This window comes from Tenrec ecaudatus, chromosome 4, assembly GCF_050624435.1.
Source record: "Tenrec ecaudatus isolate mTenEca1 chromosome 4, mTenEca1.hap1, whole genome shotgun sequence".
NCBI lineage: Eukaryota > Metazoa > Chordata > Mammalia > Afrosoricida > Tenrecidae > Tenrec > Tenrec ecaudatus.
In genome coordinates this window covers 139,271,400-139,287,543 of record NC_134533.1, presented here as the reverse complement: position 1 = coordinate 139,287,543, position 16,144 = coordinate 139,271,400, and the positions used below count along the sequence as shown (strand labels likewise).

The window sequence follows — 16,144 nt, the reverse complement described above, 5'->3', positions numbered from 1 at the left end:
CCCCGCCCCTCCCTCCGCGCCGCCGCTCTCCGGCTTCGGTTGTGAACGCGCAGCTGGAGCTGGAGGCGGCGCGGCTGGGGCGCCGCGGGGAGGGCTTCGCCGGTGGCTCGCTGCTCCCGCGTCTCCGCCGGCTCCCCTCGCCGTCCCTGGGGCGCTCTGCGTCTCCAGTCCCGCACCGAAGCCGCCGGCAGTCGCGGGCGGCCGGATCCGCGCCCTGTCTCGGAGCCCGGAGGACATGCGGGAGAGAGAATGAGCCAGAGGGACACGCTGGTGCATCTGTTTGCCGGGGGGTACGCCTCGGGCGGGGCCGGGGCGCTGAGGGCCGCTTCTCGGCGAGCTGACGGGGGGACGCCCGGGCGGGCGGCGGGGAGAAGGCGCTGCCGGGGGGCTGGGGAATGAAGCCGGGGCCTGGTGCGGCGATGCCCGAGAGAGGGGTGCGGCGCCTTGAGGGGGGCGGCCGGCCGGGGCGAGGCCGAGGGCCCGCGGGAGGACCTGCGTCCCGAGGAGCGACGGGCGGGGCCGGGTGGGCGCCCCGCTCCGGGCCGGGGCCCTGCGTCGCGGCCTAGCGGGGGTGCGCGGGGCCGGGCCGCGCGGCCGCGGCGAGGAACGCAGTCGCAGGCCCAGCGGAGGGGGTGCGGCCCGAGGCGGCGGCGGGGAGTGCGGAGGCCCGGACAAAATGGGCGCCGGGGCCTTCGCCTTCTTTGCCGCGCGCACGGGGCCGCCCCCGGGCCATGCCGCGCCACCCTCCCGCGGGGGACGCGGGGTTCCCAGACGCGGCGCTCGTCGCTCGCGGGTCCTCAGCTTTGAACGCACGAGCCAGTTGTGCAGTGGGTGTGCTGGGCCCCAGTGGCTTTAGCCGGACTGGAGGTCTTGGAAAATCCCCGCCCTGAGCTGCTCCAGGTTTCTGCTAGGCGATGCAAAGCGGTGGCTGTGCCTTTTCCTGGGGTCGGATTTTTTTCCCCGCGTGAAAACCAACCCTCCGGACCCTCTGCCTTTTGCCTTCTGCTTAAAAGACACAGTGGGGAGAGTGAAAACGCTTTGATTATTGTTGCAATAATCAAACAGTAATCTTGTATGTTCAAGATTAGTAAGCCTGCAGTGTTTGTTCCTTGCTGCCCACACGGAATGCACCATCTATTTTGCTCAGCCAGTTAGGCTCCTCTTTAGATTTGTTCGGGCAACTAATGGCTTAGGGGCGGGAGGGTCTGCTTCCTAAAGATTTCCAGCTTCCGAAAACCCCAAGGGTGCCCTGTAGGGTCGCTGTGAGTCGGAATTGACTAGATGGCCTTGAGTTCTTAGATTACATATGTAACTTCCTAATGACGTGGACAATAATAGCAGTTTTTTTTCCTTTGCCCACCCCCAAATGGCAGTTTGAAGGGTAAGAATTACTTCCTATCTAGTATCAATAAAGAGCCCTTAAAAAAACTTGTTGAGAAACCACCTATATCAGACTCAACCCGCTCAGTCAATTTCGACTCAACGACCTTGTGTGGGCTTTGGTGGCTGCAAATCCTTTAACCACTTACTCTGCAGTTAGGCAGCCCCAGGCATATTGATAGGGGCCAGCAGTGAAGCCTACTGTGAACCTGTGGGTCCTGAATCATAGGGACTCGGTGTATACAGGGTCTCCGAGGCTGGCTCTCTGCTAGCAGGACGAGCTCATCTCCCTCCTTCGGAGCAGCTTTGATCCCGACTGCCACCAGAGTGCCGTCGTCCCATATGACTTTGTAATTCACATCCCTTTAAACTCAGAATCTCAGTCTTATGTCCACCACTTTAAACACTGAAACACGTCACTGCCTTCGAGTCGATTCCAGCTCAGTGACCATAAAAAACTACTCCTTTAGGTTTCCCAGACGTCCCGGCAATCAACAGCCTCATCTTGTGCCCTCCGAGGGGCTGGTCATTTCAGACCTGTGACCTTGTAGCTAACAGTTCAGTCCCTAGCGGGCTATGCCACCAGGGCTCCTTGACCACTTGAAGAATATTAAAGTAGTCATCTATCCCTAGTTCTGATTAAGGTGTCTTGATTTGAGTTGAACATACAGATTATGTTCATTATGGTAATACTTTCCTTAGGTGTGAGTTCATTTAGCAAGCATTGTGCGTCAATTATGAGTCAGCCAGAATTCTGTCATAAAACCAGTATTTTTCTTATAATCCATGAGATTTAATTGAGGCAAAGTTTGCCTTCCACATTTCTGAAATGTGTATTACCAGTAATGTTGGCAAATTAGATCATTTTAAAAATTCCATTTGCTATGTTGATTTTTTTTAGATAAGTGCTTTTGTTAAGTACAGGTGTCTTGTGCAGATAGTTGGATTTCCTTGGATAGTTAGCATGAATAAGAAGGCCTGGAAGTTAAGTCATCACAGATCTAGTTCTTGCTTTTTTTTCTTTTTTGAGTAAAAAAAGGGCAAACCCTTTGGATTTAAGTGCTTCATCTTAAAAATGATCTCAGGTTCTTCACTGTTAACCTTTTAATATATAAGACATCACTAGTTTTATTAAAATTAGGGCACACTTGAATTTGAATAAATATCAACTTGACTGCTAATTTTCCAGTTCAGAGTAGGAGCCAAAATCATTTTGTTGTTATTATAACACGTCAGGATCCTGCTGGTTAATTTCTTCAAGAACAATGGAAGGCTTTGGGGAGCTTTTGGGTGTTAAAAACAAGCAAAAAGTGCTCAGCTACCAGCAGAAGGTTGACATTCAGATCCATACCCCAAGGGCACTTCTGAAGACTGGCCTGGCATTCTGCTTCAGAAAAATCACAGCTTTGAAAGCCCTGTGCATCAGTTCTCTGCATGACTCATAAGGGGTCACCATGAGTCAGAATTGGCTCTTGGGGTAACTAAAAAAAGCAATCACAAGTATGAGGGGCTGGGATTTTTAAAATTCATGGACAAATGGAATTAAAAGAAACAACATGCAAATTATTTAGCATATTAAAGTTATAGTTTGTAGGTCTTGATTGGTAGATGCTGAGCATTGTAAATCCCCTTCCTTTGTTTGATTTTACTTTCATATCAAATATATTTGCATATATCATATCACTGAAGTTTGTTTTTCATTTTCAGAGGAATTAAAATTAGAATGGGTGATAGAACTAATCCAGAACTTACCCCACATTCAAGTTTTTTTAAAAATCAAAGTACAATAAGAAATATATGATCTTAAAGATTTTTCCCACCTTGAATTGTCCAATTCTATACAATATTCTGGAAGATTTATATAAGGATTGTAGCTGTGCATAAACTAAAAACCAAGCACTGCCATTGAGTTGATTCCAACTCATAGTAATCCTATAGGACAGAGTAGAACTGTCCCTATGTGTTTCCAAGACCAATTCCTTATGGGAGCAGAAAGCCTCATCTGTCCTGTGAAGTGCCTAGTGGATTTGAACTGCTAACCTTGTTGGCAGCCCAGTGTATAACACTATTGCCACCAGGGCTCCCATAGCTCTGCATAACATGTTAAATTGCAGGTCTTAATTTTTCTTGCCTTAAAATTGCTTATTTAGGTAGTCATTTTTGGAACATTCTTGATTGAAAACTAGATTAATTGATTTCTTGATTGAATTATATAAATCAAGAGTTGGGGGTTTTGCTTTTTACTTTTAATAATCACATAAGGAAAGGAGAGGGGTGTCAGTATTGTTGTGCCTGGGTTACTTCACACAGTTATTTGGATTAAGTTGTGAATGTTTATATTTTTTAAAGTGAAATATTTCATAGTGGCATTTAATCATAGGCAAAAATTGTTTAAATATGGAGTTGTTGGGTTGTAAAAGTTGATGTTTGTAACTGTGTCTACACTGGGCTCTTGGAAAGCTTTCTAGTAACACAGGACCCATATTTGGAAAGCTACCGCAGCATTGGACCTTGGGTCTGGGTGACATTCTCACATGCATAACTCGTGCTTTCTTTAAGCACCCTTTGGTCTCATTGTGTTTTTGTCAGAGTTAATATTCAGAGTTTGTAAGGTCATTGGTTAAGTTAATTGAATACAAAGGCAACTGCTGGCAGCCTACAAGGAGGATATGCATTGATTTAATGTGCTGGGGCTGGCTATGCAGTGGGTTAAGCTCTGGGCTGCTAAGGGAAAGGTCAGTGATCCAAACCCACAGCCTCTGAAGGAGACCTGTGAGCCTGCCTGCCGCTGTTCCCTGAGGAGTCAGAAACCCTGTAGAACAGTGCTGCTCGCGCCATCAGGCCGCTGAGTCGGAATCAGCCATGCAGCAGTTGCTTCATAGCTCTACAAACACTTTGGTCTGTGGGTAAAGGTAAAAAACAAACAAGAAAGATAAAAGCAGTTTGAAATGGGTAGTTAAACATTTTTTAATCAACATTTATAAATTTAACCCTTTAAAATATTTTATATAGATGCCCATTGGCTAAAATCCATTTGTAAGAGATCTCAATTTAGTGCGTCTTTTGATTATTGTTGCTGTTGAGAATATACACTACAAAACATATACAATCCGGCATTGCTACCTGTTCAAGTTAGTGATATTGCTTATGTCCTTTGCGTTGTGCCACTATCCTCAGCCTAGGTGATTTCTCCCACATTGACATCAGCTTTCTCACTGCCATCAAGCCCGTTCCAACCATGTAAGACAGTGTAGCACTGTGCTTTTGGGTTTTCAATACTGTAGCTCTGCTGGAATAGAAAGCCTCCTCTTTTCTCTGCAGCAGTAGCTGGGGGTTTAGCAGCCCAACATGTAACTACTATACTACTAGGACTGCCAAATATTCCATATCCTCCCTTTGATTCCTGACTCCCCTTCCTCTCTTCCAGAGATTAGACACCACTTGAACCTTAGATGACCAGTGGACAAGCCTTTCAGACCTCAGGCACAAAGCAATGAACTAGGAGATAGAACTGAAGGGCTAAACATTTTAGGTCAGTTAATGAAACCATAATCTTATACCTCCAAACCAAAGAACCAAATCCCATAAGGTGTTTGGTTGTGTATAAGCAGACTTGGCAATTCCACTTTTTTTTGTCTCTATAAATATATTTATCATGCAACATTTTCCAATTCAACTTTTTCCGTGTACACAGCTTACAGCTTACAATCTACACAGCCGTCCCACACCCTAAATCAGTTTGATTTTCCTGTCACTGGTACCCTTTTTTCCCCTTTGTCTTTTTATATGAAGTCATATAATAACTGATTGTCTCATTTCACTCAGTATAATGCCTTCAAGCTCCATCCACATAGAAGCATGTATAAAGACTTCACTTCTCTTATTGGCTTAGTAGTTCATATTCCACTGTATGTATGTACACCATTTTATTTATCCATTCATCTACTTACTGTTTGATGTAAGTGGTGTTGTGGTGAACTTAGTAGTACAAGTTTGTTAGGTTATTTGTGTTTCATTTCTGCCCCTGCCCTTTGGCAGGTTTGTCTACACAAAGGAGTGGATTTGCTGGGTCATGTGGTAGTTCTACTCTGAATCTTGAGTCCCTGTCTTTTTCCTATGGTGGCTGGACTGTTTTATTCTCACTTGCAAGGTTTCAGTTGCCCCTCATCCTCGCCAACATTAATTATTTTCTAGTTTTTGTTTTTTATCTTAGCCATTCCTGGTGAGAGGATAATGGTGTCTCAGTGATTTTGATTTGCATCTCTGATGGCTATGACTTGATATAGTGTGCCCTAGAATAGCACTAGACTCTGTATGGAAAGGTTGGGGGTTTGAACCTGCCATCTTCTCTGTGGGAGAAAGATGTGACAGTCCCCTTCTATAAGATTAGCCTTGGAAACCCTGTGGTGGGGCAGTTCTATAGGAATTGACTCAGTGGCAGTGGATGGGGGCTTTTTGGGTAATGATGCTAAGCATTTTTTTTATGTGTCTGGTGGCTGTTTGGTGTCATCTTTGGTGAAATAGCTGTTTATGTTTTTTTGTCCAAGTTATGATTGGGTTATTTGTCCTTTTTAAGTACAATTAGTAGAATTATGAATTGTCTAGTTGCTCTAGCAACTGTAGATGCCCACCAAGTCATTTCACATTTGTTTTTTTCCCTATTTGTGTGAGACTTGTCAAATGCAGGAATAAATGTTCAAATTTTTTGAGTGGATGAAAAATTTTTCCTATATAGCTCCTATTAGGGTAAGAAAGCCTTATATATATATGAGTATACACTTAGTAGATTAAAAGATTGAATTATTTTCATTTCCTGGAACTCCATTGTTATTTGTTGTAGGTGGTATAAAGTGGGCTCTGACACATAGCGATCCTATCCATGCACAACAAAACAAAGCATTCCTCAGCCCTGCACCGTCCTTAGTTATGTTTAGGCCCAGTCTTAGCTGCTATGGATCCATTTCCTAAACAGCTTGACCACGGTGTCCTTTTCCAGGCACTGAACTCTCCTGATAATACGTCCAAAGTGTGTGAGATAAGTCTGCTTCTACGGAGGAGACTTATTTGTTCTACTGGCTGTTCGTGGCCCTTTCAGTATTCTTCACCAGCACTGTACTTCAAATGCACCAATTCTTCTTGGGTCTTCCTTATTCATCACCAACATTGCGGCAATTAAGAATATAATGGCTTGGTTCAAATACATCGTAGTCCTCAAAGTAACATCTTTGTGCTGCCACACTTTAAAGAGGTTCTGTGCAACTGATTTGAGAAGCCCAGGTCAGTAGTTCGAAACCAACAGTCTTTCTCTGTGGGAGGAAAGACTTTCTATTCCATAAAGTTAGGCCCAGAACTCAACAGCCAGTTGTACCCAGACCTTAGTCTTTTTGAGTCAGCATGGACTCACCAGCAGTGAGTTTAGTGTTTTGGTTTGTGCAGCTGATTTACGCAGTGCACTGTTTGCTCTCGTGAATGGGCCTTCCATAGACATTGTGGATCCCAGCAAGATGACATCCTTGGCGACTTTGATCTTTTCTCAGTTCATCATGATATTGTCCACTGGTCCAATTGTGAGGATTTTAGTTTTCTTTGTATTCTATTTAAATCTATACCAAAGTCTACAGTATTTAATCTTCATTTACTAATTTATTAAGAAATTCCCTCTTGGATACTCTAAGGAAAATTCATTATAGTGACCAAACCAAAACAGACAAATCAACTACCATCAAGTCAGGTCTGACTCACAGCAACCGTACAGGATAGAGTCAAACCACTGCCTAGGGTTTCGCTTTCTCCTGCAAAGAGACAGAAGAGTCAAACTGCTTGCCTTAGCATCCCAACTCATGACCAGTTATGACATTGGTCACTAATTTATTTCATCTGGCTTATTTTAAGATGAGGGCAGGAATAGAACATTTAAAAGTATAAATAACACTCTGTCTATGACTCTTAGACGTTTTTACTACCTCCCCTTCTTTTTTTCTCTTCCAAAAAGGCATCATTTCATTCCCAACATGTAAGACTGAAGGACATTGCTTATCCTGTTGTAGAGTATACCCAGAGAAACCATGTTCTTGTTAATGGATTAAGGTAGCACAGCAGTGAATTAATGAGCCAGGGACCTCCGGGGGAGTTCCTGAGACTTTTTCAGGGTCTGCGAAGGTAGGCCTACCTTTCCCAGTAGTTTAGGATAGTATTTGCCTGTTTCCCACTGTTGACTGTTACAGAAGCTGTGGTGGGTAAATGAATACGAAGGCATTAGCACCAAGCTACCTTAGTCATTGTGCTTTTTCACCACCAGGAACCTGCAGTTTAAAAGCGCCTGTTTCACTTAAGAATATTCTTGATGCAGTAAAAATTACTAATGTTATTAAATTTTAGCTTTTATACACATTTAACATTCTATAACAGAACTGCAAGTTAGTAGAAAGTACTTCTGCCTACCAAAGTGTGGTTTTGCAATAATTTGGTCATAAGTACCATTCATACTTGAAAGAACAATAAAATACAGGCAATGTGACTAACAAGATAGATATGTTTTTGTTGGTTTTTTGTTTTTAAATCATTTTATTGGGGGCTCGCACAACTTTTTAATTGCAATTTTCTTTTTTTAATTATTTTTTAATTTAACATTTTATTAGGGACTCGTACAACTCTTATCACAATCCATATGTATACATATATCAATTGTATAAAGCACATCTGTACATTCTTTGCCCTAATCATTTTCAAAGCTTTTGCTCTCCAAGTAAGCCCTTTGCATCAGGTCCTCTTTTTTTCCCCCTCCCTCCCCCTTCCCCCTCCCTCATGAGCCTTTGATAATTTATAAATTATTATTTTGTCATATCTTGCCCTATCCTGCATCTCCCTTCACCCCCTTTTCTGTTGTCCGTCCCCCAGGGAGGAGGTCACATGAAGATCCTTGTAATCAGTTCCCCCTTTCCAACCCACTCACCCTCTACCCTCCCAGTATTGCCACTCAAACCCCTGGTCCTGAAGGTATCATCCGCCCTGGATTTCCTGTGCCTCCAGCTCCTATCTGCACCAGTGTACAACCTCTGCTCTATCTAGACTTGCAAGGTAGAATTTGGATCATGGTAGTTGCGGGGGAGGAAGCATTTAGGAACTGGAGGAAAGCTGTATTCTTCACCGGTGCTACATCGCACCCTGACTGACTCATCTCCTCCCCTAGACCCCTCTGCAAGGGGATCTCCAGGGCCGACAAATGGGCTTTGGGTCTCCACTCTGCACTTCCCCCTTCATTCACTATGGTAAGATTTTTTTATTTTGATGATGTCTTATACCTGATCCCTTTGACACCTCGTGATCGCACAGCCTGGTGTGCTTCTTCCATGTGGGCTTTGTTGCTTCTGAGCTAGATGGCCACTTGTTCACCTTCAAGCCTTTAAGAAGACCCCAGACATTATCTCTTTTGATAGCAGGACACCATCGGCTTTCTTCGCCACATTTGCTTATGCACCTGTTTGACCTCAGCGATCGTATCGTGGAGGTGTGGGGGCTCGCACAACTCTTATAACAATCTGTACGTCCATCCATTGTGTCAAGCACATTTTTACATTTGTTGTCCTCATCATTCTGAAAACATTTGATTTCTACCTGAGCCCTTGGTCTCAGCTCTTCATTTTTTTCCCGTCCCTTCCTGACTGGCTGGTCTCCTCACCTCAACTGGCTCGTCTCCTCACTGCCACCCTTATGTAAGGGGATGTCCACTTGCCTGCAGATAGGTTTTGGGTCCCCAATCTGCACTCTTCCTCATTCACAATGAAATGATTTTTTTGTTCGTTGATTCCTGGTCCCTGATCCCTTCAACACCTTGTGCTCACACGGACTGGTGTGCTTCTTCCATGTGGGCTTTGTTGCTTCTCAGCTAGATGGCCACTTGTTTACCTTCAAGTCTTTTAAGACCCCAGATGCTATATCTTTTGATAGCTGGGCACCATCTACTTTCTTCACCACATATGCTCATGCATCCATTTGTCTTCAGTGATCTTATCAGAAAGGTGAGCACACAATGATATGATTTTTTGTTCTTTGATACCTGATAACCTCATCCCGTTGACCCCTCTGTTCACACAGGCTGGTGTGCTTCTTCCATGTGGGCTTTGTTGCTTCTGAGCTCGATGGCCGCTTGTTTACAGGATAGAAATGTTTTGTAGATATTTTCTCTGAAAATGAAGAGCCATTTGCTTCAGGGAAAACAACTTAAAGTATTTATTTTCTTCCCAGTCTGAAGGCTAGAAGTGAAAGTCAGCATTTCTTGCCTCCTGTGGCCTTTGAGAGGGGAACCTTACAATGCCTCCTTGAGCTGCAGTCGTTGGCCGACTCTTGCTGCTTATGGATGCATCTGCCTCCATAGTCCCCTGGCGTCTTTCTTACCCTGTGTCTGTTTTCACTATCATTTTTAAGAGGCCACTCAGAAAGGGTCAGGACCCTTCCCTTAGATGATAACATCTTCAAAGAAAACTTATTTTCCACAGAAGATCTTATTCATTGGTTCAGAGGATAGGACTCTAACCTATTTCAGGGTGGGACATAATTTATAACATTAGTTTTGGGACTGCTCTGCTTATTCTTTCCATCTTTCTTTGATCCTCCCTGTGTCATTCAATATTTGCCGATATCCTTCAATATTACAACTTAAGGCTGAAATTTTCTCTCTATCTCTTTTAGCTTAAGATAGACTGAGCATGTTCTTTTCCCTTTTGGTTGTCTAGCTATGGGTCTTCCCACAATACATTACAATGCTTTATTCTATCTTCAAATACAAAAGCAAACTCACTGCCATTGAATCCATGCCAACTCATAACAGCCCTCTAGGGCAGGGTAGAACGGTTTCTGAGACTGGGAGCCTTTATGGGAGTAGAGAACCTATCTTTTTCCCTAACAGTGGCGGGTGGTATTAAACTGCTGACCTTTGTGCACTTGCAATTAGTTTGCCTATCAGAAGCAAGTTTCTTGGACTCTCTGTGTTTAAGAATTTGAAATCATTTATGATCACAGAGCTGGGAAAATTGTTGGGAACCTCACAGGCAGATTAAACAAGTGTGGAGTGATCAGCCCTGGATCTGCCATGCACCTCAAAGGTCTAGAAAAGTGGCAGAATACCTCCTCCCGTCCCGCCAGTTTGTGTTCATTATACTCATGACCTCAACTGGCATCACGGACCTCGAGGAAGCGAGGTGAAAGTACATGGGAGGAAAATCAGTCCTGAGCTGCTTTACCTAGGGATGTAATGCTTTGAAACAAACAAACTACCTAATAGACCCGCCCCCACCAAAAAAAAGAAAAGGTTAAAATCAAGGTCTGTAACACGGGGACCCTCATGGCATAGTGGTTTACATGGTGGACTGCTTATTGAAAGGTAAGCAGTTCAAAACTACCAGTTGCCCCACAAGGGAAAGATAAGACTTTTTGCTCCTATAAAGATGTTCAGTCTTGGAAACCCACAGGGGCCGTTTTATTCTGTCCTGTAGTGTTGCTGTGAGCTGGAATCAAATGGATGGTGATGAGTTTGGTTTGGCTTTTGATCCGCTAACAAAATACTCTGCTTTTAAATCTTGCTTTCTGTCCCTAGGGGACCAATTCTCCCTAGCAAGATCCTGGGTGGCTTTAGTATTATGGGTTGAATGGTGACCTCCTAAACCCTGTCCCGGTGAATGTGACCCCGTTTGGAAATAGGGTCTTTGTTATGTAATTGAATAGCCATGCAGTACCTACCATGTTGTCACAGTGACCCTATAGTATAGAGTAGAACTGCCCCGTAGTGTAATCTTTAGGAACAGCCAGCCACATCTTTCAGCCTCGATGCTGCTGGTGAGTTCAGATGTGTGACCTTACCAGCTGAGTTCTTAACCACACTCATCAAAGCCAGGCCTGCTGTAAGATAGTTGTCATGGGGTGTGAGACACAGAAAGATTTCTCCCAAGTTGTCTCCCCAAAATGTATGCATGCCAAACCTACACATGGTAAACATACACTTGGAGGTCATTGCAAGCAGGTCACAGGTTATTCTCCCTAAGGATTATCAGCCATCTAGACTCTCTAACCTTGGGGCCAGTTCACTGTCCCTCAGACCCATTGGAGGGCGGGACTGCAGTAAACAAACAAACAAAAGACCATTATGAACAAATTCCTATGCACACTGCATATCTTATTTTGAAGTAAAAAACAAAAGGACACCCAGTAGACCTGATAAATGCCCTAGGCAGGCCACATGTGTCCCGAGGACCATAATTTGAGGACGCCGGATCTAGAGCACTCAGACTATGTAGTCTGTCCCACCCTAAGTAGGGCCCACTCCCTTCTGATAAGGATAGTAGATTGTTTCCCTGAAGGAGAACAAGCCCACACAAGGGTGACCAAGGTTAGGCTGCCATATTGAGTCTAGGGTCTGCCCATCTTGTCACATGTATACCCCTAATTCCCCCCCTTCCTATTGCATGTACACTCCTACCTCAGCCCCTTCCTGTCATTTGTATGCCTATTGTACAGCTCCTTTCTGTGACGTGTGTGCTTACCTGTAATCAAGCCCCTAAGAATATTAGTTCAGAAATAAAGAGATGCTCTCTCCTGCCCTCTCCTCCTCTCGCATCCCCATGTGGACCACCAAGAAGGGGTGAGGTGAGCATGTTACCATGAGCTGTGTGTGACTCCTTTATTTTGCCTTCTGTTCTATCTCTCTTAATCTCTCTGACTTGACTATAATCTTTATATATCATAACTGTACAGTTGCACCCACTGGACCCGTGATACTGAGGGGCTGTTTTTCCCCCCACAATGGGGATGATAGGAAGAAGTATGAGAGGAAGTTTTACAATGTGGAGCCTATGAGACCTGAGGATAATTGGTTGGCATAAAGTCCTTGTGTCTTTTTATTCCAACTGAAGATTGTAGTCTTCAGTACCTCATAACTGCAAGCTATTTAATTAGACAATTCAGACAAATAAAATTTTCCATACTCTTGCTAGTGACGTTACATCTAATTAGAGCGGTATGTTTCAAGTAGTGTAATAGCTTATTAGTATATTGTGAAATCAATTGATTGACCAAGTTTATTTAGGTAGTAGAAAAGATCTGCATTGCTCATGATAAAGGTAAACATTATTCTGGAATTTAGGTGTCTGTTGGGTTTTTGTGTAAATTATTTCTCACTGGTTGAAGTGAAAGATTTGAAGACTACTAATAAAAAGGAGAGGATGAACTACTGTAGATACTCGAGTATAAGTCAACCCGAATATCAGCTGAGGCTCCTAATTTTACCACAAAAACTAGAAAAGTGTGGATAAGCATGGCTTCTACACGACTGTACACAGTAGATTAAGAATCAGGAATATGGTTTGTTATTTAAGTGACTGTTAAGATATACTGGACTTTTTTCTTCATCTACAAAGTAAGGAATTTGGGACAGATCATGCTGCCTCTCAGTCACCAGAGTGCCTACTGTGTCACCAGCAGTGTAGGAGTCCCAGAGTTGTAGTGGTCCTGGCTGGCAGGAACCCAAATGTCGGTAGTGTGAATCACCCACAGTACTGCAGAAGGAGAACCTGGTGATAAGGTCCAGGAGGTCCAGGTGGCAGCCATTGGAAACCCTGGACACAGTTTACTCTGACACACATGGCATCACTGTGAGTCTCAATTTACCCGATGGCAACTAGTGTGGTATTTGGGGGTGCACAGGAGGGTCACAGTAGTATACAAAATTGTTGATGCATAGCTAATGTAAGGCAACAGCAGAACAGGAGACATGATAAGTTAAATGCAAAAGATGCTATTGAGAAGAAGATTGCAGGGAAAGTAGTTGGTGGATATCACTTTGGTGATCAGGAAGGGTATCCTTAAGCAAGAATATTGGAAAGTAGGAAAACCAGAAGAAACAGCGTGAGACAGGAGTGTGCTTGATGTATGAGAGGGCTTCAGAATGTTTGTGGGAAATAGGGTTAAAGTTAATGGCCATATATGACAAAATAATGATAATTTATACACTATCAAGAGTTCATAAGGGAGAGGGGAGGAAGGGGGGAAATGAGGAGATGATCAGATCAAGGGCTCAAGTAAAGAGCAAGTGTTTTGCGAATGATGATGGCAACAAATGTACAAATGTGCTTGACACAATGGATGTATGTGTGGATTGTGATAAGAGTTGTACGGGCCCCCAATAAGATGATTAAAAATAAATTAAAAGTGTTAAAAAAAATTTTTTTAAAGATAATGGCTGTAAGAGTCACAGCAGATGCCATTGTGGCTGTAGCAGAGCACAGGAAGTCAGTGGGAGAGAAAGTCAGTCGTGGGAGAGAGCAGGTGCTAAGGTTCTTAGCCTTTGCATTGGGAGGACTCTTGGTATTTTAAATAGGTCAACAGACAGTTTTGAATAGAGAAATGACTTGATCTAACTTAAAATGCTTAACAGAATCACTATTGAAAATATATATGGGTGAGAATGATGAGGACAATGAATGTACAAATGTGCTTTACACAATTGATGCATGTATGGATTGTGATAAGAGTTGTATGATCACCTAATAAAATGAGTTTTTTTAAAAAAGAAAATAGATATGGGGAAGAGGCAAAAGTAGAAGTTGGATGCCTTGTTTTTTGGTGCATATTATTATCTTTACAGATCTATCTAGATAAGATAGACTGGATGAATAGTCTGGAGGAGAAAAAAACGGGAACTATGGTTCTGGAGGGACACAGGAAAGGGGGCGGTGAGGGTAAGGAGGTGGTGCTGACCAACCCAGGGACAGGGGAGCAACACGTGATCCAAAATTGGTGGCAAGGAGGGTGTGAGAGGCCTGATAGGGATTCAGCAAGGGCAATGTAACTGAGAGGAATTACTGAAACCCAAATGAAGGCTGAGCATGATAGTGGGACAAGAGGAAAGTAAAAGGAAATAGAGAAAATACCTAGGAGACAAAGAGTATTTATAGAGGTCCAAATACAGTCACGCACATATGTAAATATATATATGATGTTGGAAATAGATCTATGCACATATATTTATAGGTTTAGTATTAAGGTAGAAGATGGATATTGGACCTCCTTTTAAGTACTTACTCAATGCAAGAACACGTTCTATTAAATTGGCATTCCATGATGCACACCTTCCCAACACGATCGCTGAAGACAAATGTGTGCATAAGCAAATGTGAAGAAAGCTGATGGTGCCCGGCTTTTAAAAGATATAGCGTCTCAGGTCTTAAAGGCTTGAAGATAAACAAGCGGCCATCTAGCTCAGAAGCAACAAAGCCCACATGGAAGAAGCATACCAGCCTGTGTGACCACGAAGTGTCGAAGGGATCATTCATCAGGCATCAAAGAACAAAAAAATATTGTAAATGAGGGTGAGTCCAGAGTAGAGACCCAAACCCCATCTGTAGGCAACTGGACACCCCCTTACTGATGGGTTGCAGTTACGGTGCAGGGTAGCAAATGCTTCCTCCCCCCACTATCATGATCCAAATTCTATCTTACAAATCTAGCTAGACCAGAGGATGTACACTGGTACAGATAGGAACTGGAAACACAGGGAATCCCAAGACAAATGACCCCTTCAGGACCAGTGCTGAGAGTGGCAATACTTGGAGGGTAGAGGAAAGGTGGGGAACCGATTACAAGGATCTACATATAACCTCCTTCCTGGGGGATGGACAACAAAAGTGGGTGAAGGGAGATGTCACACTGTAAGATATGACAAAATAATTTATGAATTATGAAGGGTTCATGAGGGAGGCGGGAGGGGGGAAATGAGCTGATATTAAGGGCTCAAGTAGAAAGCATGTGTTTTGAGAATGACGGCAACAAATGTACAAATGTGCTTGACACATGGATGTGTGTATGGATTGTGGTGAGAATTGGACAAGCCCTCAATAAAGTGATTTTTTTTTAAAGTAGAAACTGGAACAGTAATGAAATCATTGCAACAATGTAGGCTAGATATAATAGTAGCTTGTACCAGGATAGAAATGGTCAGGAGTGGTTGCTCATCTAGATTTTGGAGTTACAGGTCAAAGACGTGTATATGTTATTTTCTCTTATAATTTCATGAGGTTCATTGAGTCCTAGGAACATCAGCCACAGCTCACAGAATGAAGACACCATACTTTTAAAAAATGTATTGGTATGATTTTGATTAATTTTTAATTTTAAAGCATGGTGTAAAGAAATATTGAAAGAATAAAACCCAGCTCTCCTCAGCTTCACCTCCCTTCTTCCTAATGGAGACTTTATTTGGATTTGTTAAATTAACCGAGTTGCATGCCCTCTCCTCTTTTTAGTCTCAAAATAGTTATAGTCAATGTTTACATTATTGTGAAAATATAAAGATTGTTTATTATAGAGCTAAGATGTATATAATGGGTTTTTTGTTTGTCACTGACACTTTATTCGTTGTCTTGAGATCAGTACAGAGACATAATGAGTAATTTGTACACAATTCTTAATGACTGTACCAAAATCCTAAAATGGCATGTAGATAAAAATATTTTTCTAAATTCCAGTGAGCTTCCAGCTTTGAATTTGGAGGGGTTGTTTTGTTTGTTTGATTTTGTTTTCTAAAAATGAAAAGCAATGTTTTATTCACATTCATTGATAATACAAATTGGAAAAGGTGTTAGTCTGGATTGACTAGAGAAACAAATTCATAGACACTCTTATATAAGAGCTTTATATCAAAGGGTACTGGTATATTAAGAAAACATCCCAGCCCAATCCAGATCAAGTCCATAAGTCCAATATTAGCCCATATGTC

At 43.0% G+C, this 16,144-nt stretch overlaps 1 protein-coding gene across 1 annotated transcript in view; it reads left to right on the top strand.

Annotated features, from left to right (window-relative positions):
- The first annotated feature begins 28 nt into the window (after window positions 1-28).
- Window positions 29-16,144, top strand: part of SLC25A36 (solute carrier family 25 member 36) — a 41,105-nt gene continuing 24,989 nt past the window's right edge. The window contains exon 1 of the mRNA XM_075546835.1: window positions 29-290. Within this exon, the coding sequence (XP_075402950.1) occupies window positions 250-290 (41 nt within the window). The 5' untranslated portion in view covers window positions 29-249. The remainder of the gene's footprint in view (window positions 291-16,144) is intronic.